Raw genomic sequence first — 24,720 nt, 5'->3', positions numbered from 1 at the left:
TGCGCTTTTCTTTTTCTGTTTCGCACAAACGTTATGCTTAATAACTCTATACGGCTCTTCACCAGGCTACGTCCTACGCAATCTATTCGGCATTTCTCGCAATCAAAACCTTTCTTTCAAGAAACCAAGTCCAACATACAAGACTTTCGTAATATCTCCACCAACTGACTCGTCATTATCGTAATTTCTTCTCTTCGCGGACCACTAATACAAACACGCACACGTATTTTATATATGCGTCATTATATGTATAGCATGGCTGCTGAATCGCTCACCATCCCGGATCGAAAAGTACCCTTATGTGCATGCCCCTGCAACGTTCGGTTGGATGAATATCTTGCCTATTGGCTTGCAGCATAGACTTAGTGTATGGCTCGCGTCGCGCACGGTCCATTTGAACACGGGATCCTCATATTTCCCAGAACAGTTCCTGCTTGGAGGTTTGTGTTATATTTTTCCCCTAAGAGAACAGCAACTTACACAACACAGAGGGATAGCAGATCTAAACAAATTACTATAGCGACATTTGCTTCTCGCAGAGCACTGAATGTCTTGTCACAGCACCTTAGTCATCCAGACGACAGCACAAAGGACGAACTCGAAAACATGATGAGCATTGACCTGTTGGACCGATACACTAGAGCCGCCAAAGAATGCCTGACAGGCGACGAAGAAATCAGCATCAATTTGCCACAAATATACGACGCAAACCTGGGGGACGTCTGGGTCACATTGGGAAACTCCACTGCATTTACTCACCCGCGACAATATGAAGTGCTTGAATGGATGACGCTCAAGTTGTGCTTAAAGAACTCTGGCGTGGACGCGGAAGAAGAGTCATTCAAGGATTACCGGGCCCGTATTGCACGGGGATTGATGGAAGGGGTGCACATTAAGGTTGATGTGGAAGTGGATGCTGACGTGGTGTACAAGATCACTCGTGGAGACGAGACGCTTTTGTATGACGAAGGCCGACGGACGCTGCTTGTGCAGTTCGAGACGCCTTACTTTGAACCAGCACATAAAATGGTTTCCGGACGTGACCCTGAGAATGGAGAGCCTATCAACGACTGGTCCTGGCGTATTTCTGATTTTGATCAACTAATTACCAAAGAAAAGCTAGACAATGAAGAAATGATTTCATAGACAAATTCTCACTTCCCCCCCACCCCTTTCGTTTTGTAGTAATAAAAAAAAACAAGATAAATCCGGACGAACAACAGCGACTTCATTTTTTAAACAGAGAAATTTATCTAGGCTCCTGCCCGAACAACTTTCTTTTCCTTCACTCTTGAAATCATACATTAAAAAAAAACAACGTCAAGAGAAAATCACAACCAAGACATGCCAGATTCCCACTTTTCTAAATCGGATTTTGCTCGTGACGCCAACTGTAAAGCAATATCACTTATAACACGAGAAGCAGGCTTCGAATCAATACAGCGATCCGCGTTAGAAAAGCTAAGCAACGTGCTTGAACTATGTGAGAAAGAAACTACAACAAAAACCACTTGTTATCCTCCAAATGAACCTGTTTTATACTTATGCATTCTCATTAATAATACAGACCTAGAGAATTTATTATCCAGAACACACAAGTATGCCGAACTCGCCAGCAGAACCAAACCTAATTATCACGACATTCTACGTACACTGGAAGAATCTGGCATTCAACTCTCCAGTTTCAGCGACTATATGAATCAATCTAGGCAAAACAGACATCTCTGTATGTGTTTTTTTTTCACTGATTAGGAGGGTGGGGGGAGACACTGCTAGAATAATAATCGTTTTATTTTATATTCAGTGACTATACCAACAGCAACCGAACAACCCAACAAATCAGAAAATAATGTGCAATTCCTAGCATCGGACGACGAGAATGATGAAGACGAAGACGACGATGATAACAGCAGCGAAAAGAAAGGGGCCTCAAGTCAATTTGAGCTACCAGAATATGTACCAGACCACTTACCTAAATTTCCTTCAAGGCATTCGTTCCGGCAAACACCTGTAAGTTTGCTACTGGTGGATGGTGATGAGAGAGAGAGAGAAAGAGAAACAGGGAGTATGTACCGAATATGCACCATAACAATAGCTAATGTAATGCAGGTATATATCCATCGGCCGGATGATCCACAACGCGTACGAGAATTGAATTCACAACAGTCGCGCATTGTCGAAGAAAATCTCAAACGACTGATGTCAGCCGAGAACCAGCTCTTGCGACGGGCGGAAAGATCCAGAGATGATCTGATGGATATCACGATTCCGATAGTCAACTATGAAGGCGCGTTACAACGACGAAAACGCGTCAAACGAGCACGCTCTGAGATCAAAGAACCGGACGCTGTCACCAAACCGAGCAGCCATGAAACAGCAGCAGTAGCATCAACACCAACACCAACGACACCACTCACTGACGATCATCAGCAGCAGCAACAACAGCATGACTAAGATCTGCATTAACACTTGTACCATAACACACACATTACACACACACACACACACAGAGAGACCGAGACCCTTTGGCTTGTTGTTGTTTTTTCCTTTTCATATTATTAATAATAGCAAATGATAATATCAGCGAAACTTTTCTTTTACATCTAATGTTTTTGTTGTCTTTGACAAAGTGTTGGGGGTTAACTGCGCAAGATCAAACTGCTTATTCCTTCTTCTCGTTCTTCTTGGAGTAGATCATGGTGGTGAATGGTCTGTAAAAGAAATCAACACGCGTTATTACGGGGTGGAAATGTATTGTTCAGTGGTCCATCTTCTACAGCGCAGCATATATTTTACTTACCCTTCGAATTCAAGAGCGACCAAGTAGACGACATAGACGACAGCAGTCAGCAAGAGACCAGCGGGACTTGCGTGCCTGGTAAATTGTGCGCGGAAATGCAAAAGTTTAAAAATACCCGGGTCAGCTTTGCGTGTTGTGTTTCATAGTATTCGATGCAAAGAAGGGAAAACATACCAGAGTGCAGTAGCCAAGAAGTTCAATGTGGAGCCGACATACATGGGGTTCTCGCAGACATTGAAGGGGAAGCCAGTAACACGCGCATCCATCAAAATGCCAAAGTAATCACCTGTGACATAGCAAGGAATAATCAATCAATCAGATCACCTTTGATCGCGCGCAACTTCCGGAGCAAGACGCAATTATTATTTTACACACTAGCCAACACCCTCCCAAATTACCGAGATAGGTGCCAGTGACGCCGAGAGCGTACATGGACGTGAGCACCAAAGTGCCACCGGCGACATAAAGCAAAACAGCAAGAGCCTGGACCCACTGGGCTTCGAGGGCAGGGTACGTGGGCTGGTTACCAAGTGCCAGAGCGTATCTATTATTTTCGTGATGATCATGCATCAGCTTTCGTCACATACAGCAAACAAATGTACGCGCGTGCATTCAATCGAATTAACAGCCACCCTTTTATCCCATTCTGAATCACTTACAAGCAGTCTCGGGTGATACCAATAGTAAAGATCGTCACGGCAAGAGCATAGCATCCATAGTAAGCATTACCACCAGCCAACTTGGTGAGGATATGGGAGCGATATTCTTTTATATTTTTGACAGATGAAAATCACGCGCGAGTTAGGAAGGAACCTCTTGAAGAAAGGAGAAGGGGGGGGGAGCGAGACACGTGCTATTCTATATCTCTTTTTACCTGCACGAGCAACCGTGTTCCAGAACAGAGGGTTGAAGAAGATATGAGCGAGGATATAGTAGAGGGTTGGCTGAGAAAAGTCAATGTACTCGGTAATCACGTCCATTGTGTCTTGCAGAAAAATAAAAGAACGAGAAAGAAAGTGAAAGAAAAAACAAAAAAGATGCTGGCAGCAGGTCCGTTCACATCTTTGGCTATATCTTATCCCCACCCAAAAAGTTGCCTGAGCAGTATTTTGAATTACAGCCATGTCAGTTCACTCTCTCTCTCCCCCCCCCCCCCTCTTTTCCCCCCCACTCGCTTTTTTGCATGTGACTCGCAAACCCATTTTTGACTTCACGCAAGAAAAAAAAAATGCAAAACTTCAAAGAGCCAAGTTTTTTTTTTCCAAACATATTTGACTGGATTCGGCTATGGTCAAGGCATATCTTCGTTACGAGCCGCTTGCTAGTTTTGGCGTAATCGCCTCGACGCAGTCGAATATTACCTACGATCATACCGGCAAATTAGCCTTGACGCCGGCTTTGGAAGACGTGGTGCTTTGGGATCTGAAAAAGGGAACTCAGGTAGATCTATCTATTGATACCGAAAAGGGGAACTCGATCGATCCGTCTACTTCAATATTTATTAAAATGCTGTCTCAAAACTAGGTCGGCAAATGGAAAGAGTCTGGCAATAATGCTCAAGTGACAAGCATTGCCAAAAGTCCCAACAATCGTGATTATGCGGTCGGGTAAGTTTATACAAGGACAGTAGCCACTTTACCTTTCTCTTGACTTGTCCAAATAAAAGCTAAAAATAACAATAATTAACAGCTATGCCGATGGAATGGTTCGACTATGGAAGATCGATGCTTCTACATCCACAGTAACCCTGAGCGGTCACCGTGGTGCAGTAACGACACTCGCATTCAACGACGACGGTACACGACTTGCCTCGGGTTCGCGCGACACGGACATCATCGTGTGGGACGTTGTTGCAGAAACGGGCATGTATCGACTGAAAGGACACAAGGAACAACTGACGTGTCTGAAATTCCTAAAGAACCCAGAACGACCTGCCGACGAAGGATACCTGCTGTCGGCATCCAAGGATACCCTTTTAAAACTGTGGGATTTGTCGAGCCAGTTTTGTCGTGAGACGGTAGTGGGTCATCGAACAGAAGTTTGGTCGCTTGACGTGGATCCTCAGCAATCAGTCATTATTTCCGGCGGTGCTGAGCCGATGCTCAAGGCTTGGAAGATCGACTGGGATGTGCTGGAAAAGTCGTTGGATGACATGGAAATTGATCAAGAAGCTCACCAAGCAGACGAGGCAGATTCGTTGAAAAGAGCAATTAAAGCCTATGGCAACATCCCACGGAACTCGCGCGATCGTATAGTCACGATTCGATTCCATCCGTCTGGCAAGTTTGTTGGTGTGCAGGCTGCGGATAAGGCGGTCGAGCTGTACCAGATTCGGGATCATGAGCAGATCCGTAAAAAGATTCAGCGACGGAAAAAGCGTGCAAAGGAGAAGGGAAAAGAAGTCGAAATTAGCGATGAAATCCAGGCAGAGGATGAGTTCAACAGCTATACAATTGTTCGTGCTCAAAGCAAGATTCGAAGTTTTGACTTTGCTCCGGTGAAGGATGTACAGAAAGCGGGTCATATTCAGGTAAAAAGAACGAAAGAAGTGATAGTATGTGTGTGATTGTAGTAATCACTCACTCGTCTACTTTTGGAATTTTTTTTCTGCTAGATGGTTGTTTCGCTAAACGACAACATGGTGGAAGTGTATAACGCCCCCTTACCCGCCGAAAAGAAGTCGGACGATGTTGAAGAACCAAGTCGATTATCGAGCATTGATCTGCCTGGCCATCGATCAGACGTTCGCGCAGTAGCGCTTAGCGCAAATGATGACTTGCTCGTCTCTGCTTCACACAGTGAGTACACACGCTTGAAAGAAAGAGGGTCTATAAAAGATCATAGAGAGAGAGAGAGAGAGAGAGAGAGAGGCGAGTTGCTGATTCGCGTTTTCTTATATGCGATCTATAGACATTCTAAAGATTTGGAACGTCAAAACTCGATCGTGTATTCGCTCGATGGATTGTGGCTATGCTTTATGCTGCTCCTTCCTTCCCGGTGATCGTCATGTAAGTCTTAATCCCTACATGATAGTCTTTTCTATTTTTTATGCTGATTAATATGTTTGTAGGTTGTTGTTGGTACCAAATCAGGCGAGCTTGAGTTATTTGATATTGCATCGTCATCCATGGTATATTCTGTGGCTGCTCATGCTGGTTCGATCTATTCGTTACACATGCGTCCCGACAAGCGAGGCTTTGCCACGGGCGGCGCTGATAAGGAAGCCAAGTTCTGGGACTTCAAGATTGACGAAGAAAAGGTAAACCGTGTATCCAAAGAAATGAAAGAAATGCTTACTCGGACACAGCACAAATGCTAACCCTCCCCCATTTCTCTCTAATGAATATGGATACTTAGCCCACAAGCTACCCCACGTTTGTGCATATGCGTACATTGAAGCTATCGGATGAAGTATTGTGCGTTCGCTACAGTCCGGATCAAAATATTCTCGCTGTGTCTCTTCTGGACAGCACTGTGAAAGTGTTTTATCACGACACTCTCAAATTCTTCTTGTCGCTCTATGGTCACAAGGTTTGTATAATCATATCAGCAACAATGGTTTATCGAAAGGAATACGTATAACTGACGTGGTGTTCTTCTAGCTTCCTGTCTTGTCGATGGATATTTCATCCGACAATACCCTGATAGCCACGGCCTCTGCTGACAAGAACGTCAAAATTTGGGGTCTTGATTTCGGTGATTGTCACAAGTCTATATTTGCTCATCAAGAAAATATTACGGGTATCCAGTTCGTATGGGGCAGCCATTATTTCTTTACTGTTAGCAAGGACAAAATGGTCAAATACTGGGATGGTGATAAGGTATTTGTTTTTTTGTCTACCCGTAGCCTATTCATGTTGGGTCCTTTTGAAGAAGGTTTCTAAATGTTGGCATGTGGTCATGTATAGTTTGAGAATATCATGAAGCTTCCAGGCCATCATGGTGAGATCTGGGCATTGGCAGTATCAAGACAGGGTGGTATCGTAGTGACAGCGTCGCATGATCGATCTATCCGTATTTGGGAAAGAACCGATGAACAGGTAAGAATGTCACTTTGTAATAACTAGAGGGAGCAGGACGTTATCAACTCATGGTGTATCCTCTCTCTCTCTCTCTCTCTCTCGTGTAGCTCTTTTTGGAAGAAGAGCGTGAAAAGGAACTGGAAGAGATGTACGAGTCCACGTTGGTTAGCCAAATGGAAAAGGTTGATGTGAACGATACAGAGGTGGACGTTGCAGGCAAGCAAACCATGGAGACTCTGAAGGCTGGTGAGCGGATCATCGAAGCTCTTGAAATTGCCGATGAGGAAAAACAAGGATGGGAAGCGTATGAGGCGGCCAAGGCAAAGGGCTTACCCGCCGAACCACCACAGCGTAATCCCATCCTGATGGCCATGGGTGACCTGACACCGGAAAAGTACGTGCTCAACACTATCGAAAAGATCAGGGCCAATGATTTGGAAGAAGCCTTGCTGGTGTTGCCATTCTCCAAGGTCACATCTTTGCTCTCCTACATTGACAGCTGGGCCAAAAAGGTAAAATGTGGATGATTCATCGGCTACATCTCTTCTTCAAGGTTGCACTAACGCAATTTCTTCTTGTAACTTGATAGAACTGGAACCTGATATTAACCTCGCGGATTCTGTTTTCGCTGATCAAAATGCATCACAACCAAATTGTTGCCAATCGCATCATGCGACCTATGCTGGACTCGATCCGCCACCACTTGCGGGCAAGCTTGCAGAAGCAAAAGGATATCATGGGCTATAACCGAGCAGCGTTGACCTATCTGCGACGAGACTGGGAGGCACGTAACACGGCCGACTTTTTTGATGAACCTCCAAGCACTTCAGACGATAGCAAGAAGCGTGCATTCATCCATGTGTAACAACAGCAACAGCAACAGCAACAATAGACCACCACCCTATTTATATTATACATCTTTAAATTCCATACACTTCATGCACACACACACACACACATCCTCTTTCTCTCTTTCTCTTTCCTTCTTCTTCGCGCTTTCCTCCAATCCATCATACAACCATCGATTTATGTACACAAGTAAAAAGTTTGTCTTTCATCTTTCTCATAACATAAAAAAACATTATTAAAATAGCAATATTAATAATAGTATATCAGTAATCGTTTTTCATCTTTTTTCTATTGTTTTTGCCTTTTGCTTTTCGTTTTCTATCGTCGATCATCTAAGACTTGTAGTTCACAGAGACTTTTTACAGCTTTTTCGTACATGCCAAGGAATATACTACCACCAATGGAGATCCACATCACCCGCGGCCCAATACCCGACAAAAGCACCCGAGGTCCTTCTTCAGCAACGATCCGTCTAAACGTCGATACCACGCCAATGTTTTCTGTTGTTGCCTGACTCTGTGGTGTCATATTCGAAAATAAAGAGTGAATCGAGCCATCCAAACAAAAAAAAAATAAAAGTACCCGATTCTTTCCCCTATTACCTTGCTTAAGAGCATGATGCGAGTTTTGCACACGTCAAGCGGCGTTGTCACCGCAGCAGCAATGCCACCAGCAACAGAGCCCCACAAGGCAGCCTCATACGGTTCTATCCGTCTACCCCTGTGCTCGGAATATGCGCGTTTAAAGTATTCGTACAGAGGGAATTGTATGCAGGTGAATGGGATTTCGCGTGCGACGGTCGATAAGAATCCACGGTAAAAGCCAAGGATGCCTTCTGTCTTTAACACGTTCTTGACCGCTGCTGATGTCGTGGCGAATTGTTTTGTCTGCATCCGTTGTTTGATCACTTCGGTTGGCACGCGTACAGTACAAGCAGACTATCAATGAATTCCACATTTCTATTAGCTTATGGTTCACTCACTTTTTACGTCAAAGAGATACATGCTTACTCACAAAAGTGAGTAGTAGTTAACTTACAATCTCACCGAACGACGCAGCTGCCATGTGGATAAAGTGAGTATTGTTGGTATTATTATCTACGCCGGCACCAAGTAATCGTTTTGTGGCTTCATATGTGACGAAGAAGAGGGAAGCTAGAACAACACCCTGGCCATATTAGCTTTACTGGTTTCCTTCACCCTTCAATTTTTTGTACAAGAAAGGTTTTCTTTCTTACCACTCGGTGCACTTCCAATGACAGCTGAGAGCAATCCCGAGTACACACCACGAAATCCTCCGGAAGCCATGAAGCCAGCTTGTGATTGCAGTCGTGTCTTGATGGTATCTACATAGTATATGAAAAAAAACATACATAATACCTGTCAATAGATCCGCCATGGCAACACTCGAGAAACAATGTATTTACCCAGCGGAAACAGTGCAGTATCGACCGCTGTTCCGGCCATGGCACCTGCCAGCAGGGCTTGTTTGAGATTCGCCTGGTAACTGCTGATCTCGCTCATTCCGGGTTCCAGCTCAAGAATAAGCCCTTGTCAAAAAAAAAAAAATTGGGTCCACGGTGTGGAAAATTGGGTATGCACGCGTGAAAATCCGTTCGTATTGGGGGAAAAGAGCGTCACGCTTTGTGGTATTTTTTTTTGTTACGGGCCACTACTACTACTACTGCTACTACAGCACGCACATTATTGTTCTCTTATACCTTGACGGTACCAAAAAATTATGACAGCAGTGGCCGCCCTTGTAAAACCTTATTTAAAGAAACTAGTCCTTCAGACCCACCCCGATTTTTTCCACGGCGATCCACTCAAGGGCAAACGTAATGCCGCCTCGTTGCAACAGCTGTACACAATCTTGAATCCGCTTTTAAAGAACGAACAGCGCGAAAAGAAGTTAAAGAAGGAACAGAGTGTACAACTCGAGTTTTATGGCAAAAAGGCGCGCAAGACACGTATTGTGAGCACTTTTGAAAGTTCAACAAACAACAACGAATGGCAAACGGCAGCTTCGTTGCTTGGATTATGCAAACAGCTCGATATTGATGTGGCGACTTCGGATATGCAGGCGGTACAAGATATGACACAGAAACAAGCGGCAGCAAACGAAGCAACAGCGATGCATAAAAAAAGAGGTGGTTTGAGAGAAGAGTTTGCACGTGCCCTGCATAAACAGCACACAATGGCAGGAACAGCAGCAGCAGCAGCAAGGAGGTTACCATGGTCACCAAACCTTATTCTGGGAAACAGGCTGTTGACGTTCGGGCCTCGCGTGGACAAGCACGCGGTTGCCCAGCAATGGACTGGTTGCATGGCAAAGCTTGAGCCAGAACGGTGGTGGGGGATATTGCCGGTGCTGGTGGTGGCCACTCAGGAGGATGGTCAGAGACTGGCACACTCTGAGCGGGGGCGGGGCATTCTGATTTTTTCTTCGGATATGGGATGCAGCGGTAAGGCAATTCTTTTTTTACGGTGGAAAGAGAGGGGAGATTCTCGACCCTTTCCTCTTTATTTTTTCTGTGTCTATTGTGTTTAAAAAAAACACACAGGGCCTTCTCAAATTTCCATTCCCCTTTTGCTGGAAACTAACAGACTTTATCACTGGTCTAGAAATGAAGGCCTATCTTGAAGCTAATCTCGAAACCAAGCGAAACGAACGGATATCCATGAGCAACCATGGCAATAGCAATAGCAACAGGCGATGAACAGTGTCGTCAAAATATGTACAAAGCACACAAGGAAGGGCCTTAATGTGGCACAGTGACACGAGCAAATTGGATGAAAAAGAGCCAAACAGCAAAATATGGACAAAACTGGCTTCGTGTTACGCTTAAATATAGATATCAAGTAGACCCCGCTTGGGTTCACACTATTTATCGCCCCGGGGACAGGTGCTATTACCCGCTGGTTCTCGAACCCGTCTTTTCGGGGTGTTCCCAAAATAATGGATGACGACAAGACGACGATGACGACGAAGACGCTGATGGCAAGAAAGACAGGGATAGAGAGAGAGAGAGAGAGGAAGAGAGAGACGTAGGATACGTGGCATAGAGACAGAATAAATTGTATATAAAGAGACGTTAAATAAATATAGGCTTTTGTGGGAGATCTACAAAAGCGGCTGGCAACACATGCTCGTGACACTCGTTTTTTTGCCAATAAATAGATATTCCATTTATGGAGTAATATCCTCAAAAGAGGGAAAAATTATCCTATCCTTTTTCTTCTTTTTCTCTTACCTTTTACTTTTCTCCTCTCTTTTTTACTTATTTTTTATTTTAGCCTTTTCCATAGATAAAAAAAAACCCCCACTCTCATTTATACACGCACCACAACAACTGTCATTAAGGATGTTCAAGAGACTCATAACATTGACCTTTCTTGTATCTCTTGCGTCCGCATGCGAGCCCCTTTGCAGGCACGCAATCTCACAAGCCTTTGCAGATCGATACATTCCCGTCATTCATTTAGCCGTCACCGACCTGCATGAAGCTTTAAACACCAATCTCTACAATATCACCATACCCAGCAAACTGTTAGACGTTGTTCCGGAAAAAGAACTGCAGGACGGCATCCGGAATACCGTCCAAGACGGCCTAGACGACTTTACAATGCAGTCCACGGGGGATATTCTCCAGGAAGGCATCCATCAGACCATATTCTCGGGCGACGAGCCGTTCAAGGGTGACTGCAACAATCCAAAGCGACTTGATAGAAAAAAGCCCAAAGAGGACGAAGAATGGACCCGAGAAGAATGTAAGGGTTGGAGAGTTGTTACTGGACAGATTGGGGATGTTGTTTTATTTTGACATGTTTGAAAGATTATTAAAACCACTGGGAAATGCTTTGATAGGTGCCAAGATGGATTACATTTGCGGAAACCCGCCGTCGATTTGTCATTTCCTGGACATGGTAAGAAGCCTTAGCCTTGGCAAAAAAAAGATATGAGTACTGGTAGTAGTAGTAGTAGTAGTAGTAGTAGGCTCACTTTGGCTCTTTTAACCCTGTTTTACAAGATCAAGGGCCGGATAGTCGTCTACCTCCGTGCTCACTTGAAGGAACAGACACAGTTCGGCAGCGGTCTACTATTCCAGAACTTGGCACCCAACATGAAACAAGCCGTTCATTCCACCATGATTCGCTATGGAGCTGGCTCCTTATTGACCGATGCCGACATCATGGCCTATGTGAACAACATCATCAGCAACACGATCCGCGTGCTGGATGTGTGGTCGCATACGACGGTCCAGGATATCTGCGCGAAGCCAGAAGATCAGGCAGTGTGTGGTGGATGGGATGATGTGGTCATTCCAGAGATTTTACGGTGGCCTTAAAGAAGAACCAAAAAAAAAAAACTACAGGAAACTTTCGAAACAACCAACTCCAACGTGTAAATTTTCCCGCTCTCTCTCTCTCTCTCTTTTATAATTTATGGCATCCATTATCACCTTCATTATAATTACTCGTATCTTTCTATTTCACAAATGCAACACCACAACACTCGACGCAATAGCCTCCACCCTTCCCCATCCCATCCCATCACAACCCCAACAACCTTGTAGTAGTTGTAGTAGAAAACAACAACACAAAAGTTCATTGCTCACTTTATTTTCCACATCGCCCCCCTCCCCCCTCCCCTCCCTATCTACTTGGCTACCTTGGCTTTTATACATTTGTCTTTCCTCTGTCACGCAATCTTCTCTTGTAAATTTCCTTACTGTATTCTTTGACTAATTAAAGGAGCTGGTTCAGGAACCAAAAAAATAGAGGTGTAACCCTACTATGCTAAGCAGTAAGCAGTAAGCAGTAAGCAGTTAGCAGTAATCGGCAGGGAGAATATAAGCATTGCTACTAGATGTGATATATGTGCGAGAACTTCAGGGCTTGTCAACCACACTGTTTGTTGTTAAAAGAGCGAGAGAATGGTGCGTTTTCATAGGAACGTGCATCTATGCAATTGATAAAATAAGAGCGGAGCCGATAAGTATAGAAGGATCTTTTGGTGATTGATTTATTATTAGTATATTTACAGGCAAGTGATTGATTAAAGAGCATTATAAGGGTAGTAGTGGACATTATTGGGTAGTTACGGGGTTATTTTTGATCATGTATGCGAACAATAACAGCAAAGCGATGGTGAGGAAGATGGCAACAGGTGAAAGAAAGCGATTAATAAGTGAAAAGAAAGATGTGGTGGTGGGGGTATATACTCTACAGCTACGTTTGGCTTTAAGGTGGGGTTATTCTGGTACTGACGAGTGAGCGCAGATCAAAGTAGGTTCTGGCGAAATAAGAACACGTGCAAGACACATCCCAGTTCATGGCCATCATGAAGCGGCGCTCGATCATATTACTATCAAGGAAAAACACACACACAGAGAGAGAGAGAGAAAGAGAGGTCAATCCAGTCCAGAACTGAAATGGTTGATAAAAGAACAACAGCAGCAACTTACATGACTCGGATATCGAGTTCGGGGAATATTTGAACAAAGTCATAGTTGTAAACGGCACAATCGTCCCAGACTTTGACAGCAAGTAGCATGGCGGCTAAAAGAACCAGGCGCCAGTTGGCGTCGCAAAGACTTTGGTCTGATGTCTCCAGCATGCGGATCACGTAAATGTAGGTGATGATAGCGTGTTCTGACGTTAGCTAAGAATAGAATAAATATTATTAGCATTCCAATCATGCAATAGCAAGCACACACACAAAGAGAGAGACAGGGAATATGTTGATTAGATAGAAATCGATAACTAGATGGAGAGAAAAAAATGTATTGTTTACACTAACATCGCCACATTCAAAAACATAGGCCATCTGCTCGTAGATGTCTCTCCAGGAAGTCACAGGCTGGGGCATGAATAACTCTTGCATGGCGTCCGTGCCGCTGTCAGGTTCTAGCAAGGGGCTGCCGGTGAATGCATCGTCATAGTCAAACAGGCCAAATGCATGATTATGTGCAATGATTTCGTAAAAAGCGATTGACACACTGTTGATACATGATAAAGTGCACCATGAGCAAAGAAAACATGTTGGTTTTAGATGATGAAAGAAGTAGTACATGATCGATGAATAAAAGAGTTTTGTTTCTACTTACCTCTTCATTGTTGTATCGATTTTGCCATGCTGCTGCTCATGGAATCGCTCTTGCCACCGCAGATCAAACGATGTGGACGAGAGCCGGTATTGCTGAGCATCCTCAACGTCGACACTGACGGGTCGCTCAAGTCGCTGGCGGCCGATCCCCATTTTGATAAATGGCACTGATTCTTCACGGCTCACATCCATGTCGGTCTTGCTTGCTCGGACGGTCGCCTTTTTTTTTCGTGTGTTGCTTTCAATCTGTTGCAGCTGGTGCTGCTGTTGTCGCTTACGTTGTTTTTCTATATGGAGCATAGCATTTCTTTTTTTGACGGCGGTAATGGTGGGGTTGGCGGCGAGGGCTTCAGATGCTGACTCGAGGGAAATTGTATCGCTCAGAGGAGGACTGTCGCGGTCAGAGTTGACAGGATCGCGTGGCACCCATATAGTCTCGTCGTCCCAGTTGTGCGGGCGTTTGATTTTGTTGCTGTTGCTGTTGCGTTGTTCCAACACAGGGCTAGGCAATGCTAGTTTTTCTGGTTGTTGTTTGCCAACGATGGCTTTGCGTACAGACACGCCCAGTCGGTTCAGAAAATTGGATATGCTGCGCTTCGTTACAGAGTGTGTCAGGTGCTGTGCATAGTGTTGTTTTCCATCATCAGCAGTTGTTGCTGAGCCAGTGTTGCTGTTGTTGTAAGGGTATCCTGACGCGATTGTGCCGTCGTCGTGTCCTTCTTTTTCTTTGTCTTCTTCTTCGTCGTCGTCGTCGTCGGAGTGCGAGCTCTCTGTTGTGGACGAGTCTTTATATTCGTCTTCAGTATCGAGATCAACGTCAGTCATGTGTTGAGGCTCTTCTTCTTCGTCTTCGCTGTCGTCGTCGCTGTCGTCGTCACTGTCGTCGTCACTGTCGTCATAATAGTCAGTATTATGGCTAATAAGTTGATGGCCCTCGGAAATATCTTTTTCAGTCATTGGCGCAACGCCTTTCTTTCGAGCAAACGATTGAGTGAACCATCGCGACAATTTGGATCGTGTCATTGATCGTGGGGGACCGGACTTTTCTTGCTCTTGACATTGTGAGCCGTTGCTCGACACCAGGACCCAGGTGGACAAAAGCTGCATACATAGCGGAAGACACTGGGCAGAAAGCTCCGGTGCGATTGCCTTTTCTAATGCCGGCAGTGCGTCACGAATTTCCAGCATAAGAGGCACAGGCAGAGAGGGGGCAGGCACGTCGATGGATGCTTGCATGGCCAGGGATGTTGTTGGTGGTACAGAGTATGAACGATGCTCCATGCTTTGTTTTATTTTTTTATGGGGTTGCTGTTGTAGCTTTTGTGGGATGTATACAGAAAAATGAAGGAAAAGGAGAAAAACAAGAGATGGAGAAAGTAAAAGAGAGAAGACGCTTGGTATATATATAATGAGCAGAAAAAGCCCCTCATTGTTCATTAGGTGCGGGTGTCTGAGCGTGTGTGGAATTTCCGTATCGACTAGAGCTCTACATATCTGGGCTTCTTGCTATTCGAAGCTCTTGCTCCATCCATCTGAAGAAGCGCATCAATCGCTTTCCTCTACATCAATAATAAACTCACTTATTCAGTGTTTTTTGTCCTCTGTACCAATATTATACTGCTAGCACATAGTGTCATCGCCAGCTGCCTGCTTTACCTTCTTGTTCGATTCCTCCTGCGACAGTACTTCCGCACGGCTGTATCCGAGCTGCAGCATAGCTTCTCGTGATAGGGCATCTAGAACAGACAAATCAAATTTGGATGGTAATGAGTAACATGGCAGTGATAATCACCCTAGCAATCAGAAGAGGCAAACAGATGAAATGACAGGTCTCGTGTTTTCATACTTGTGGATGGTTTCTTTTCCTCCTCTATTCCGTTGATTTTGCGCAGCATCTGGGCACCAACATCATTCCTTCCCTTCAGCATATCCCTGTAAAAAGATGATGGACAAAGCAAAAGTTGGCGATGAACAACACAATCATCATTATCACCATCACCGTGATATGGCAAATTTTAATGCGAAACACGCATCTCGAAGAAAAGAAAACGGGAGCATGATACTTACGCAAGTTCCTGCTTCTTTCTCAAATCGTTGGCATATGTTTTTGGGTTCTTTACGCGCAGCTCTTTGCCTTCAGACGTAATGGGTGCTCGACCGTCAAATATATATGTGTATTCTCTGTCGTGTTTCTTTTCGGTTCGTGTCGTTTGGTATATGCTTCCTCCCGGTCCTGACGACGATACCTTTGCCCACCGAACCTCAAGAGCGCTGTCACTACAAAATGGATAAATCAAAACAATTCGCAGATCCCATCCCGGTGTGTATATATAACAATTTGCTTGTTAGCATATGGAAACATATGAAAGTATACATTTCATCAAAGCGATCTTCAGTACCTCCCTAGACAGAACGAAAGAAGTATAACGCACACGACTCCCCAACACTACGTGAAAATAACCCGCCACCCCCACCCCTCTCGTCTAACGTACCCTGACGCAAGCTCCATGCGCGTATTCTTGGATGATTTACAAGCCATTGCGATATGATGATCGCATAAGGTCCCTGACCGGCCATCCAGCATGACTTGACACTGTTTATTCTTCAAGATCATGTGTGAGCACTGTATCAAATCCTCGCTTTCACCGATCATGAGCAGCTGGTCCTTGCTGTCAACGGAGACCGCGACATCTGCTTTGACATCCGAAGACCGGGCAACCTTGGGTTTAAAAACGCCAACGACACGTGCCACCTCAAGATCTTTTTTATATTTCGCGTATGCTTTGCCAAAGATAAATAGGTGGAAATAGGAACCGCACATGTTGCTTATGCGTGCCACACAGAATTTTTTGTTGTCTTCTTGCACTTTGAGTCGATCAATAACGCCTACGGTACACCAGTCGTCGCTTGGCTTTTTGCCCACTTGAATCGAGCTGAATTTCGCGGCGTGACTTTCGAGTTGATCAATTGGAATAAATGCGTTTGGTAAGAATTTCGATTCGAGGTCGGGTGAAGACGTGTATCCTTTTCTGTTTATTGTTATAGCGATCAATGCGAAAGTATGAGTGTTGTTGTTTTAAATCAAAGGCACCATGACTTGTCCACATACATGTTTAACAGCTAGTTCTTTCTACTTACTTTAATCGTATTTGCGTAAGCATTCGTATTTTAGAAATGATCTTGTCCGATGCAGTGTCCATTTTATTGTTATGCGAAAAGTGTGTTGCGCTAAAGAAAAGATTGTGTTACTGAAATTTAACCAAAGTGGGACAAATTAGGCAACCAGCACTAGAGAGAAAGCTGCGCTTTTCGTGAACAGACGATTCTTCTACTTTGGCGAGCCCGATCGCTTTGAGCAGACGATACTGATCGTTAAAAGAAATGAATTATGCAAAAGTCTAATGCATCAAAAACTAATAAATGAATGCCAATACACGTATATTGTAATCGATCAGCACCTTTTATAATCACTATGACAAATCAGTAATAACCTTCTAAAGAATAAATGTAAGCAGAAACAGCCACTGTTCTACAGTATCTACCTAGTAACCTGCTGTAGACGGGCACAGGCAAATTGGTATACAATCAGCATGAACATGTATTCTAGCTTTCTAATTTATATTATTAACGAGGCAACAGAATCGTCAAATCGTTCGTGGCACCTTTATTTGATCTGGAACTTTTATAGCAGCAATTATTACGCCGGCGGCACGCATCAAGCTAACTCAATCTTGTTAACTGTTACCGTTATTTTGTCACTTTATATATTCCAGGTGTGCAAAGCTTTAATCATAATTCGAATAATTACATTTTTTTCTCGCCTAACAATTTCATAACAGATGATCATTTACATCCTAGTCTCTTGCCTGAGTATCCAACGATGTGATTATAAATTAATTAGCTGTTGGACCGTGAAATTACAGCATGTAACCGTTGTTTCCATCGTCACTCAGTTATATATCCAAACACAGTCTTCCAAGAAGTTGCTTGTTAATTATTAAAAAATAAACCAGTACATGATAAAAGCAGCGATGGAAGCTTTTGCAATTCATTAAGTGATTCAATTACTCTTCTTATCCCAGCTGTTGATGAAAGTGTGTTGTAATGATTCGACTTCTATTGTTTGTATACATATCCATGTAGAATGCATCTAGTGCACGTAGTAAACAATATTACAATGTATACAGCATTTTTAAGAGCACTCGGTCTTTTTTGGTGCAATAAAAACTGGGGATGCCAGAATCATGATTTGAGTGTATAACGTGATGCAACAGTACGTAGTATCACTGGCAGACAGATGACAGTTTATATGGTCCTTACCTCTTTATACATGCAATTATATCCATAGCTATTTTGTGAGTATGGTAAGATGTGTATGTGTACACTTACGCTACGGCTTTATCTGGTTTAAATTGGTACCGTTAAAATCGTTTAGCTGCTTCTTAAACAAGAGCATTTGTGGTTAGATTTGTCCTCTCTTTCTCTTCTAGAGGCATTACAGAATCTCACGATTAAAGATTTACGCAAACAAACGGAAACCGTATGCGAGCGAGACTCGTCAACCTTGTTTCTGATTGCACAATGGAGACAGTTGCACTGTGAGATCGTCGGCAAAGTGATATTGAACAGTGTTGAGATTCGGGAACAATGGAGTCGACATTCAGTATGAGGCAGCCAGCACTAACCCAGGTTTATTTGCAAAAGGCTGCTAACAAAGAGAAGGCTTCAAAGACACTCGACGTCATTTTCATTCTACCGTTACCGAACTTCACCACTTGTCCTTGGTATACACTTTGCTTTGGATCACGCGTGTCATCAACTTCTGCGCCATTATTTCTTAGTGTATATGGCTTCTATTTATGTGAGCTTCTTGTTGCAATATCAGTAATTTTTATTGTTTACAATGTCAACCATTCCCGGCACCTGTCATTTATTTTTTCTCTGGGATCTTGTTGCTGAGACCCTGTAAACCGTGTCTGTGCACCTTCTGGCTTGACGGGGTGCACGTACCTTCCTATTGGAAAACAAGCGGCGACGTTGTCGGGACACGCCCTGCATGATACCGGTGGAAACCTTCGTAGGACAATAATACACGCAAATCACACACGCCTTCTTCTTGACCGCTTGACCGCTTGACCGCTTGACCATGTCTCTTCTGCACATGTTTTTTTCTTCCCTACCCTTTGCTTTCTCACATGTTTTTGAATGACGAATCACAAGTCACGTGACGTGTTTTTTTAAGACAGGGGTTTGAGTTCAAAAAATGTAAATACGCCCACATTTTTCCAGGCCATTCCCTTTTTCTCTTCACTCTTTCTTTCCTTCACTTTTCTTTTCCCTTCACTCCCTTGGATCCTCCTGGTCTTTCTCTTGGCTCTTCCCTTGGTTCTGGTCTTCCCCTCGCTCTGGCTCTTCCCTTGGTCCTGGTCTTGCCTCTGTCGGTCTTGGTCTCAGCCTTTTTCCCGTGGTCCCCCTGGCTGCCTACAACCGGTCCCTGCTTGGGCTGTCTAGTCTGGCGTTCAACGGTGTTGGTCACAACCGGTCTTCAGGCGAGATCAGAGGACGGAGAAATCCTTTTCGGTTTTTCGCCATAGAAATATGGTAGTGTCCTTTCGGTTGGATGCCTTGTCTGCTGGTCTGGTCTGGTCTGCCATGGTGGGGCTCGCATGAGGAGCCAGGTGCCACCGTAAATCGCGTTCGACTCTCGGCATTCGACTCTCGGCATTCGACTCTCGGCAATCGACACTCGGCAATCAGCTCCCAGCTTCAGTGTTCGGCTCCCAGCATCCGAGTATCCAGTAAGCAGCTCCTCCAGCATTCGACAACAGCAGCAATTTTTTTTCTTTTTCTTTTTTGGGTGTTTCGAGAGTCAATTCCTTCCCCTACCCCCACCCCTTCCCTTTCCTCTTCCCCCACCCCTTCCCTTTCCTCTTCCCTTCCGTCCTTCCCTTCCCCCTTCCCCACTCACAGGCAATCCTCAACCGATTGCTTGCACTTGACTCTCTCGAAACGTAGTGTACGTCATGGTTCCCACTCGTTTGTACCATGATGGCTGGGTTTGTGGTTGATTGACCCAGCCAAATGTGTGGGAGACTGGGACTCCCAGGCCGAGGCATTGGTGGCTTTCTTTTCCTCCCCCTTTTACATACTTCTTCTGTTTCTTCTTGCTTTCTTCATGCTTTTTGTATAGCCTACGGGTTGTGCGAACTGCTTGTTGAGGTCACTTTGTAAAATCGCGTTCTTATTATTTGTCTTTATTGTCCACTGATTGTGTTCTTTTAATAAAATTTGTACCCTTCGACTATTGATATTCATAACGATAACTTTTGTCTTTTATAAAATGTTTCTTTACTCTAATATTACAATGAATAAAAACCTGCTCTTTTACTTTATGTCCTGCTCAAACTCATTTACAATTTCTTTCCTTGTGAAGATATTTGCGTGTCGCTTCACCTTGCAATATCCATTTTCTTTCTGACTGTGTTCAATCGTCTTCGCCGCTTCATTTGACAGTTAGGAAAGAACTCATGTTTTGGCGTGCTGTGTCCTTGTTCTTATACAATGCTGACAATGTCAAATGGCTCACATTAGATTCGTAATTACTTTTACTTTGCAATGACTCGATCGATTCTAAACATAATATCTAGGCAACCGTTTGACACAAGCATAATGCACTGACCATGTAATACAATGTCAAAATTCTTGTGAGAGCCGTTGCATGTATCAGTTTTTTGGGCACGTCAGAAAATATCTTTAGAGAAACTTTTTCTGGCAACTGCCAGGAACTCTTTTTGAATAACTGGGAACCCGTTGTTCGAGTTGTGTGTTCAAAAACTGTCATAGAATTAGACTCTACAGTAGAAATGCTCGACTTTTTTTTGAGACCCGCAGCTCGTTTGCAAAGAGCGACTGTTTCCATGCATGAACTCGCTCCCCGGTTGAACCATATTTAATTACTGCTTTATGTCGTTAGCATTCGACCACAAGCTTGACTCTTTGCTTGATCTAGTACGGTCATTGTAATACAACAGTAAGTACATTGTTTCGCATATATAGATTGGGGATTTCTTTGGATCCAGATGCGTGCGTACATAACTGTCGGACACACAAAAGCCATTTTGATAGACTTCAAATGACAATGTAATTGGAGCTATAAAGCTGGCCATGACCACCAACATGTTAAAGTGAATCAAATTTTCTACAGTACAGTATATAACATCAGCGTCTCATCATTGCTTATGTAATCAGTACAAACTCATCTAATGAACATGTATTTAAAGTATATACTTTCATTAAGACGATTACGAAAACCAACAAAAAGACAGCATTATGATACGAGGATGATTCCTGGTCTTTTATTTTGTATGAAAAATATATCGTTAGGTAATAGGACATCCCGTCAATATATAGTTGATACAAGCAATATTTGCAGACAAGCCAAAGGACTATCAAAGAAAGAAGTTAGAGCAAGCCATACTTGGAGTATTTAGTAAAAGCAAGCAACAATTGAAACAATCACTCACCACTTCGTATTTCCAGAACAGATCGTCGCGGCCCCTACCCTACCCTCCCATTGCTGGGAGAACCTCCACTTTTGTCTGGGCTCCAGAACCTATCATAGATGCAGATAGAAAAGAAACGAAAAACAATCATCCCCTCGCTCGCTCTTCAGACGTTTTCTTGTGTATATTTTGCCACTAACCTTTCTCTGTGACGCCTCCTCTTATCCGTGTACGTGACCTCACCATACTGCCCAATCCCGTATGGCTGCCTGCTACGGCGGCATGACCCTGACAGTCATCGCGTTTAGTTGTGGCCGCGCTCCACTGAAATAGCCTCTACGTGTTGCCGACCCGTGCCCCGAACCTAACGTCTATGCGCGGCCGGTGGTCAGTTTATCGAGTCATTTCCAGGACTCAGCAAGCGGTCACAGGGAGTACAGGATCAAGAGGTGGGCGCAGGTCACGATTTACTGGAGAGGTGCATGCGCAATCGAACTTACCATGCTTTCGCTCTTCCACTCGCAAGGTAAACCAAAATTTCTTTCAGGCCTTCCGACAAAAGAGAAAAAGGTTAGGCATCGCCCAATCCGCGAACCAATCCTGATAAATCTTAACAACTACAGCAACGAAAGCACGTAGAAAATCAAGTTATTAAGACGTAAATACCAGAAGAATGCTACCCTAGTTGAAGAAGTACAGAAAAAAAATAGTTACCCTGTAGTCGTCACGCATATCCGTCCGCCGCCGCTACTACTACTACACACGCAAAATCAACGACAATGATTAAAAGAAACGTTGGTGACGCATTGGAAAAAACAACCAAGTTGGAGATCATTGAAATTTGAAAGGTGTTATTTTTTTTGAATGGGGGGAAAGAGAAAGATTAAAGTAGGAGGAAAAACTTACACTGCAAAGGTTCCATAGTACACCGCGTGTGTCAAAAGCAAGATTCGCCGACAAGGGTTCATAAAGAAAGCGAATTGCCAATGGAGTATGTGTTAGAAAAAAGAACTCTTTTAAAAAAGCGAGTGAGGAACTGATTGAAGTAACTCGTTCGCGCATTGCTCTACTTACATGCCGAGTTTTGTTGCCATCACGGTTCTTGTTGAAAGAGACAAGAGTGGTGATGGAAAAAACCTTTACTTGACTGTCAAATTATTGAAACAACGACACAACCATGGCGCACTGCCTAAGCCTCTCTGCTTCGCTGCTTTTTTTCTGCATGGGATATCATTAAGAGAGAAAAGAGGTTTACACATACACCGAGTATCTCTATGTCTCCCGGTTCGTGCCTCGTCTGCATTACACACCCAGGTTTCACCTTGGGACTGAGCTCCGCACCTTTTGCAGGTACCTTTTTTGTGTAGACGATGATTTATTGAAATACCGTTGTTGTCGGTATTTATAATGTCAGAAAAGAGGGTTGACAAACGCACTATGAAAAAGTACTGATTTCAATGTAATGCGGGCTGCTACACCGTCGGGCCAGAAGGTTGATCCTTGAAACACTTGATGCCAATGGGAGTTCCATATGTGGAGTATGGTAGTGGCGATGATACACATGAACTCTGGTTTGACCGTGAGCGGGAAGGTGTTGAGAGACCTACTGTAATGTGATCACACGTCAAAGACTCATGGTCGACAAGGAAGCGCTTTGCAGGTACCGCTATACTCGCACGGATAAACTGAAGGACCGGATGTGTCATAATCACCTCCTTACAACATAGCAATCGTTGCCATCGTTACTTTACCTCACATGCTGCTGCAGAACCCCCATGCGTAGCTCATATAGCTTTCTCTATGTATTTGTTATCAAAACACACCTCCCCTGGCTAGTAGTACCTCCACCTTCTTGTGCGCCCTCTGAGTGTAAACTTCAATTCACTTCTTGCACGATTAACCATCATCTCCTCGTTAGTGCATACTGATGAGTTGACAGCGAATTTGGCATTATCATAGTAGTCACTAGATCAACTTAGTACTTTGGTGCTTTTGTGTACCCATCGCTGTACCTCTATTAGAGGAATCTCCTATTCTATCTTTCTTCCCTGTGTATTTCGTTTGTCTACTTTTTACACTGTAAAGCGTCAATCAGTAGTATTGGTGCGTATTGTATCTGTTGTTTCGGCCCCAATTCTACCACTGACACAATAAAACAGACGGTTATTCTGAGACAATTATAGTATATACACATCAGTACTTTAAGCGTATGTGAGAGGCGTACGCATAGATTCGTTTCCAAACACTCTGTTTTTCCGCCTTACAATACAATAATGTGAATCTTGGTGTTGTCCCACTCGAACAGTCGTATGTGGTGTTGGCTATTCCTAAATTTCTGTTTTCACATTGGCTTTTGATACGGACACTCTCTTCTATTTTTGATCCTCATCAGGTTACACTCATCCTATAAATATATACTTGTGGGGGTTGTCCGCAAGGATGTTCACTTGTTATTGCTACTACAGATCAGTCGATATATCAACAGAAGAGAACCTTAAAGGGTACATGAAAAAACATTCCTTAATGCTTTTCAAACTTTCTAGGATGTCTCTACACGGATGTGTTTATGCGCAGTAATTTCAATAAAGTATGAAAAGGCTCCTCAATAACAGTATACTTTAATATATATATATATCAACATCCACCTGCCTCGCTTCGCTCGGCTGAATGAGCCCCTTCGCTGCGCTCCGGGTCATTCAACGGATTGGATGTTTCCTGGGGGTTCCCCCCAGACCCCAAGGTGGGGGGGTTCCCCCCACACCCCCTTCTAAACCCTGACCAAAGCTCGCTTCGCGAGCCTACTTGATGCTACGCCTACCTAAACCCGAAACTCGTTCGCTTCGCTCACTGCTACTACGCTAAACGCAGAAGTTAAAGATAGCTGACTATGTATTACTAATGGCACTGTGCGAAAGAAAAAAGAAAGAGTGGGGAGAAAGGGCGAGGTCTAAGATATAGTAGCAGTAACATCGTTGTTTGTGTGTGCTTAGATTTGAGGTGGTAATTGCTGCAGTAGGTGCAAGAGCACTTCATGGTAAACGATGTTTGTTGTAGTAGGGACATCTGTAGTAGATTATTCTGACATATCGACAGAAATACGCGAATTAATTGGATCAGTTGCTCGTGAATGAGCAACATATAATTGACCATGAGCAAACACAGGTTCTTGCAAACGGATGCCAACATGGATTAATGTCTGTCCTTATGCTTCATGGATGGTCATAGCCATTGCAAAGTGAATAGGCAATCCTCGTCGGCAAAGGATGAATCGATATTCACCCTCTGTGATACACATATTGTTTCGAGGAAGATAGTGTTCCTCATTGTCATGGCCTCGATCGATCCTTTTGACAACAATGCAATGATATAAAGAGCTGTGATGAAAACTTTGCTCCCATTGAAAAGACTTTTCATCAATGTTGAAAACTTTCTTCACATC

The 24,720-nt window shown here is 43.8% G+C and overlaps 10 protein-coding genes across 10 annotated transcripts; 5 read left to right on the top strand and 5 right to left on the bottom strand.

Moving 5' to 3' along the window:
- Positions 1 to 328: 328 nt before the first annotated feature.
- BDB00DRAFT_793689 (uncharacterized protein) lies at positions 329 to 1,146 on the top strand (the record flags this gene model as incomplete). Its single annotated transcript, XM_053121235.1, has 2 exons — positions 329 to 440; positions 521 to 1,146. 2 exons carry the CDS (start codon positions 329 to 331, stop codon positions 1,144 to 1,146), a joined length of 738 nt encoding a protein of 245 aa, XP_052972354.1.
- Positions 1,147 to 1,344: 198 nt separating this feature from the next.
- On the top strand, positions 1,345 to 2,454 carry BDB00DRAFT_880210 (Bromodomain associated-domain-containing protein; the record flags this gene model as incomplete). The annotated part of the gene is made up of 4 exons (XM_053127969.1): positions 1,345 to 1,483; positions 1,568 to 1,726; positions 1,805 to 2,010; positions 2,110 to 2,454. 4 exons carry the CDS (start codon positions 1,345 to 1,347, stop codon positions 2,452 to 2,454), a joined length of 849 nt encoding a protein of 282 aa, XP_052972353.1.
- A 74-nt stretch (positions 2,455 to 2,528) lies between these two features.
- BDB00DRAFT_863175 (phospholipid methyltransferase-domain-containing protein) lies at positions 2,529 to 3,928 on the bottom strand. Its single transcript, XM_053126116.1, has 6 exons — positions 3,675 to 3,928; positions 3,460 to 3,565; positions 3,199 to 3,344; positions 2,975 to 3,086; positions 2,801 to 2,875; positions 2,529 to 2,711 (listed from the first exon to the last, which is right to left on the bottom strand). Exons 1-6 carry the CDS (start codon positions 3,922 to 3,924, stop codon positions 2,663 to 2,665), a joined length of 738 nt encoding a protein of 245 aa, XP_052972352.1. The 5' UTR covers positions 3,925 to 3,928; the 3' UTR covers positions 2,529 to 2,662.
- A 53-nt stretch (positions 3,929 to 3,981) lies between these two features.
- BDB00DRAFT_863172 (WD40-repeat-containing domain protein) lies at positions 3,982 to 7,766 on the top strand. The gene is made up of 11 exons (XM_053126115.1): positions 3,982 to 4,240; positions 4,325 to 4,407; positions 4,490 to 5,330; positions 5,415 to 5,598; positions 5,711 to 5,808; positions 5,871 to 6,059; positions 6,158 to 6,331; positions 6,403 to 6,621; positions 6,709 to 6,840; positions 6,930 to 7,334; positions 7,412 to 7,766. Exons 1-11 carry the CDS (start codon positions 4,088 to 4,090, stop codon positions 7,685 to 7,687), a joined length of 2,754 nt encoding a protein of 917 aa, XP_052972351.1. The 5' UTR covers positions 3,982 to 4,087; the 3' UTR covers positions 7,688 to 7,766.
- A 223-nt stretch (positions 7,767 to 7,989) lies between these two features.
- On the bottom strand, positions 7,990 to 9,194 carry BDB00DRAFT_880207 (mitochondrial carrier domain-containing protein; the record flags this gene model as incomplete). The annotated part of the gene is made up of 5 exons (XM_053127968.1): positions 7,990 to 8,187; positions 8,274 to 8,609; positions 8,710 to 8,798; positions 8,909 to 9,016; positions 9,098 to 9,194. The coding sequence occupies 5 exons, from the start codon at positions 9,192 to 9,194 to the stop codon at positions 7,990 to 7,992; spliced, it is 828 nt and encodes a 275-aa protein (XP_052972350.1).
- A 217-nt stretch (positions 9,195 to 9,411) lies between these two features.
- BDB00DRAFT_934472 (uncharacterized protein) lies at positions 9,412 to 10,761 on the top strand (the record flags this gene model as incomplete). The annotated part of the gene is made up of 2 exons (XM_053129155.1): positions 9,412 to 10,135; positions 10,278 to 10,761. 2 exons carry the CDS (start codon positions 9,412 to 9,414, stop codon positions 10,388 to 10,390), a joined length of 837 nt encoding a protein of 278 aa, XP_052972349.1. The 3' UTR covers positions 10,391 to 10,761.
- A 33-nt stretch (positions 10,762 to 10,794) lies between these two features.
- BDB00DRAFT_863164 (uncharacterized protein) lies at positions 10,795 to 12,461 on the top strand. Its single transcript, XM_053126114.1, has 3 exons — positions 10,795 to 11,441; positions 11,539 to 11,597; positions 11,702 to 12,461. The coding sequence occupies exons 1-3, from the start codon at positions 10,817 to 10,819 to the stop codon at positions 12,017 to 12,019; spliced, it is 1,002 nt and encodes a 333-aa protein (XP_052972348.1). The 5' UTR covers positions 10,795 to 10,816; the 3' UTR covers positions 12,020 to 12,461.
- A 220-nt stretch (positions 12,462 to 12,681) lies between these two features.
- On the bottom strand, positions 12,682 to 13,406 carry BDB00DRAFT_863159 (uncharacterized protein). Its single transcript, XM_053126113.1, has 2 exons — positions 13,139 to 13,406; positions 12,682 to 13,038 (listed from the first exon to the last, which is right to left on the bottom strand). The coding sequence occupies exons 1-2, from the start codon at positions 13,288 to 13,290 to the stop codon at positions 12,915 to 12,917; spliced, it is 276 nt and encodes a 91-aa protein (XP_052972347.1). The 5' UTR covers positions 13,291 to 13,406; the 3' UTR covers positions 12,682 to 12,914.
- A 2,608-nt stretch (positions 13,407 to 16,014) lies between these two features.
- On the bottom strand, positions 16,015 to 17,135 carry BDB00DRAFT_264399 (uncharacterized protein). The gene is made up of 3 exons (XM_053116706.1): positions 16,918 to 17,135; positions 16,179 to 16,808; positions 16,015 to 16,056 (listed from the first exon to the last, which is right to left on the bottom strand). Exons 1-2 carry the CDS (start codon positions 16,977 to 16,979, stop codon positions 16,226 to 16,228), a joined length of 645 nt encoding a protein of 214 aa, XP_052972346.1. The 5' UTR covers positions 16,980 to 17,135; the 3' UTR covers positions 16,015 to 16,056; positions 16,179 to 16,225.
- A 2,523-nt stretch (positions 17,136 to 19,658) lies between these two features.
- Positions 19,659 to 20,104, bottom strand: BDB00DRAFT_863148 (uncharacterized protein). The gene has a single exon (XM_053126112.1). It carries the CDS (start codon positions 20,092 to 20,094, stop codon positions 19,921 to 19,923), a length of 174 nt encoding a protein of 57 aa, XP_052972345.1. The 5' UTR covers positions 20,095 to 20,104; the 3' UTR covers positions 19,659 to 19,920.
- Positions 20,105 to 24,720: the final 4,616 nt, after the last annotated feature.

The sequence above is a fragment of the Zychaea mexicana genome, assembly GCF_025766255.1.
Source record: "Zychaea mexicana strain RSA 1403 chromosome Unknown BDB00scaffold_223, whole genome shotgun sequence".
Taxonomy (NCBI): Eukaryota; Fungi; Mucoromycota; class Mucoromycetes; order Mucorales; family Lichtheimiaceae; genus Zychaea; species Zychaea mexicana.
Note: the sequence above shows the minus strand (reverse complement) of the source record. Positions and strands in the feature narration are given on the sequence as shown.

What these genes read in the sequence shown, in the direction of transcription:
- BDB00DRAFT_863175 (XM_053126116.1), bottom strand. Translation starts at nt 3,924, where the DNA reads ATGGCTGTAATTCAAAATACTGCTCAGGCAACTTTTTGGGTGGGGATA. An exon ending in TTCTTGGCTACTGCACTCTG is followed by an intron (nt 2,876 to 2,974) that starts GTATGTTTTCCC and finishes ACAATTTACCAG; the next exon opens with GCACGCAAGTCCCGCTGGTC. An exon ending in GTCGCTCTTGAATTCGAAGG is followed by an intron (nt 2,712 to 2,800) that starts GTAAGTAAAATA and finishes TTTCTTTTACAG; the next exon opens with ACCATTCACCACCATGATCT.
- BDB00DRAFT_863172 (XM_053126115.1), top strand. Translation starts at nt 4,088, where the DNA reads ATGGTCAAGGCATATCTTCGTTACGAGCCGCTTGCTAGTTTTGGCGTA. An exon ending in TCCTTCCCGGTGATCGTCAT is followed by an intron (nt 5,809 to 5,870) that starts GTAAGTCTTAAT and finishes ATATGTTTGTAG; the next exon opens with GTTGTTGTTGGTACCAAATC. An exon ending in TTGACAGCTGGGCCAAAAAG is followed by an intron (nt 7,335 to 7,411) that starts GTAAAATGTGGA and finishes GTAACTTGATAG; the next exon opens with AACTGGAACCTGATATTAAC.
- BDB00DRAFT_863164 (XM_053126114.1), top strand. Translation starts at nt 10,817, where the DNA reads ATGCTCGTGACACTCGTTTTTTTGCCAATAAATAGATATTCCATTTAT. An exon ending in AGAATGGACCCGAGAAGAAT is followed by an intron (nt 11,442 to 11,538) that starts GTAAGGGTTGGA and finishes ATGCTTTGATAG; the next exon opens with GTGCCAAGATGGATTACATT. An exon ending in TTTGTCATTTCCTGGACATG is followed by an intron (nt 11,598 to 11,701) that starts GTAAGAAGCCTT and finishes CTGTTTTACAAG; the next exon opens with ATCAAGGGCCGGATAGTCGT.
- BDB00DRAFT_863159 (XM_053126113.1), bottom strand. Translation starts at nt 13,290, where the DNA reads ATGCTGGAGACATCAGACCAAAGTCTTTGCGACGCCAACTGGCGCCTG. An exon ending in GAACTCGATATCCGAGTCAT is followed by an intron (nt 13,039 to 13,138) that starts GTAAGTTGCTGC and finishes TTTCCTTGATAG; the next exon opens with TAATATGATCGAGCGCCGCT.
- BDB00DRAFT_264399 (XM_053116706.1), bottom strand. Translation starts at nt 16,979, where the DNA reads ATGGACACTGCATCGGACAAGATCATTTCTAAAATACGAATGCTTACG. An exon ending in CTTACGCAAATACGATTAAA is followed by an intron (nt 16,809 to 16,917) that starts GTAAGTAGAAAG and finishes AACAATAAACAG; the next exon opens with AAAAGGATACACGTCTTCAC.
- BDB00DRAFT_863148 (XM_053126112.1), bottom strand. Translation starts at nt 20,094, where the DNA reads ATGAATATCAATAGTCGAAGGGTACAAATTTTATTAAAAGAACACAAT.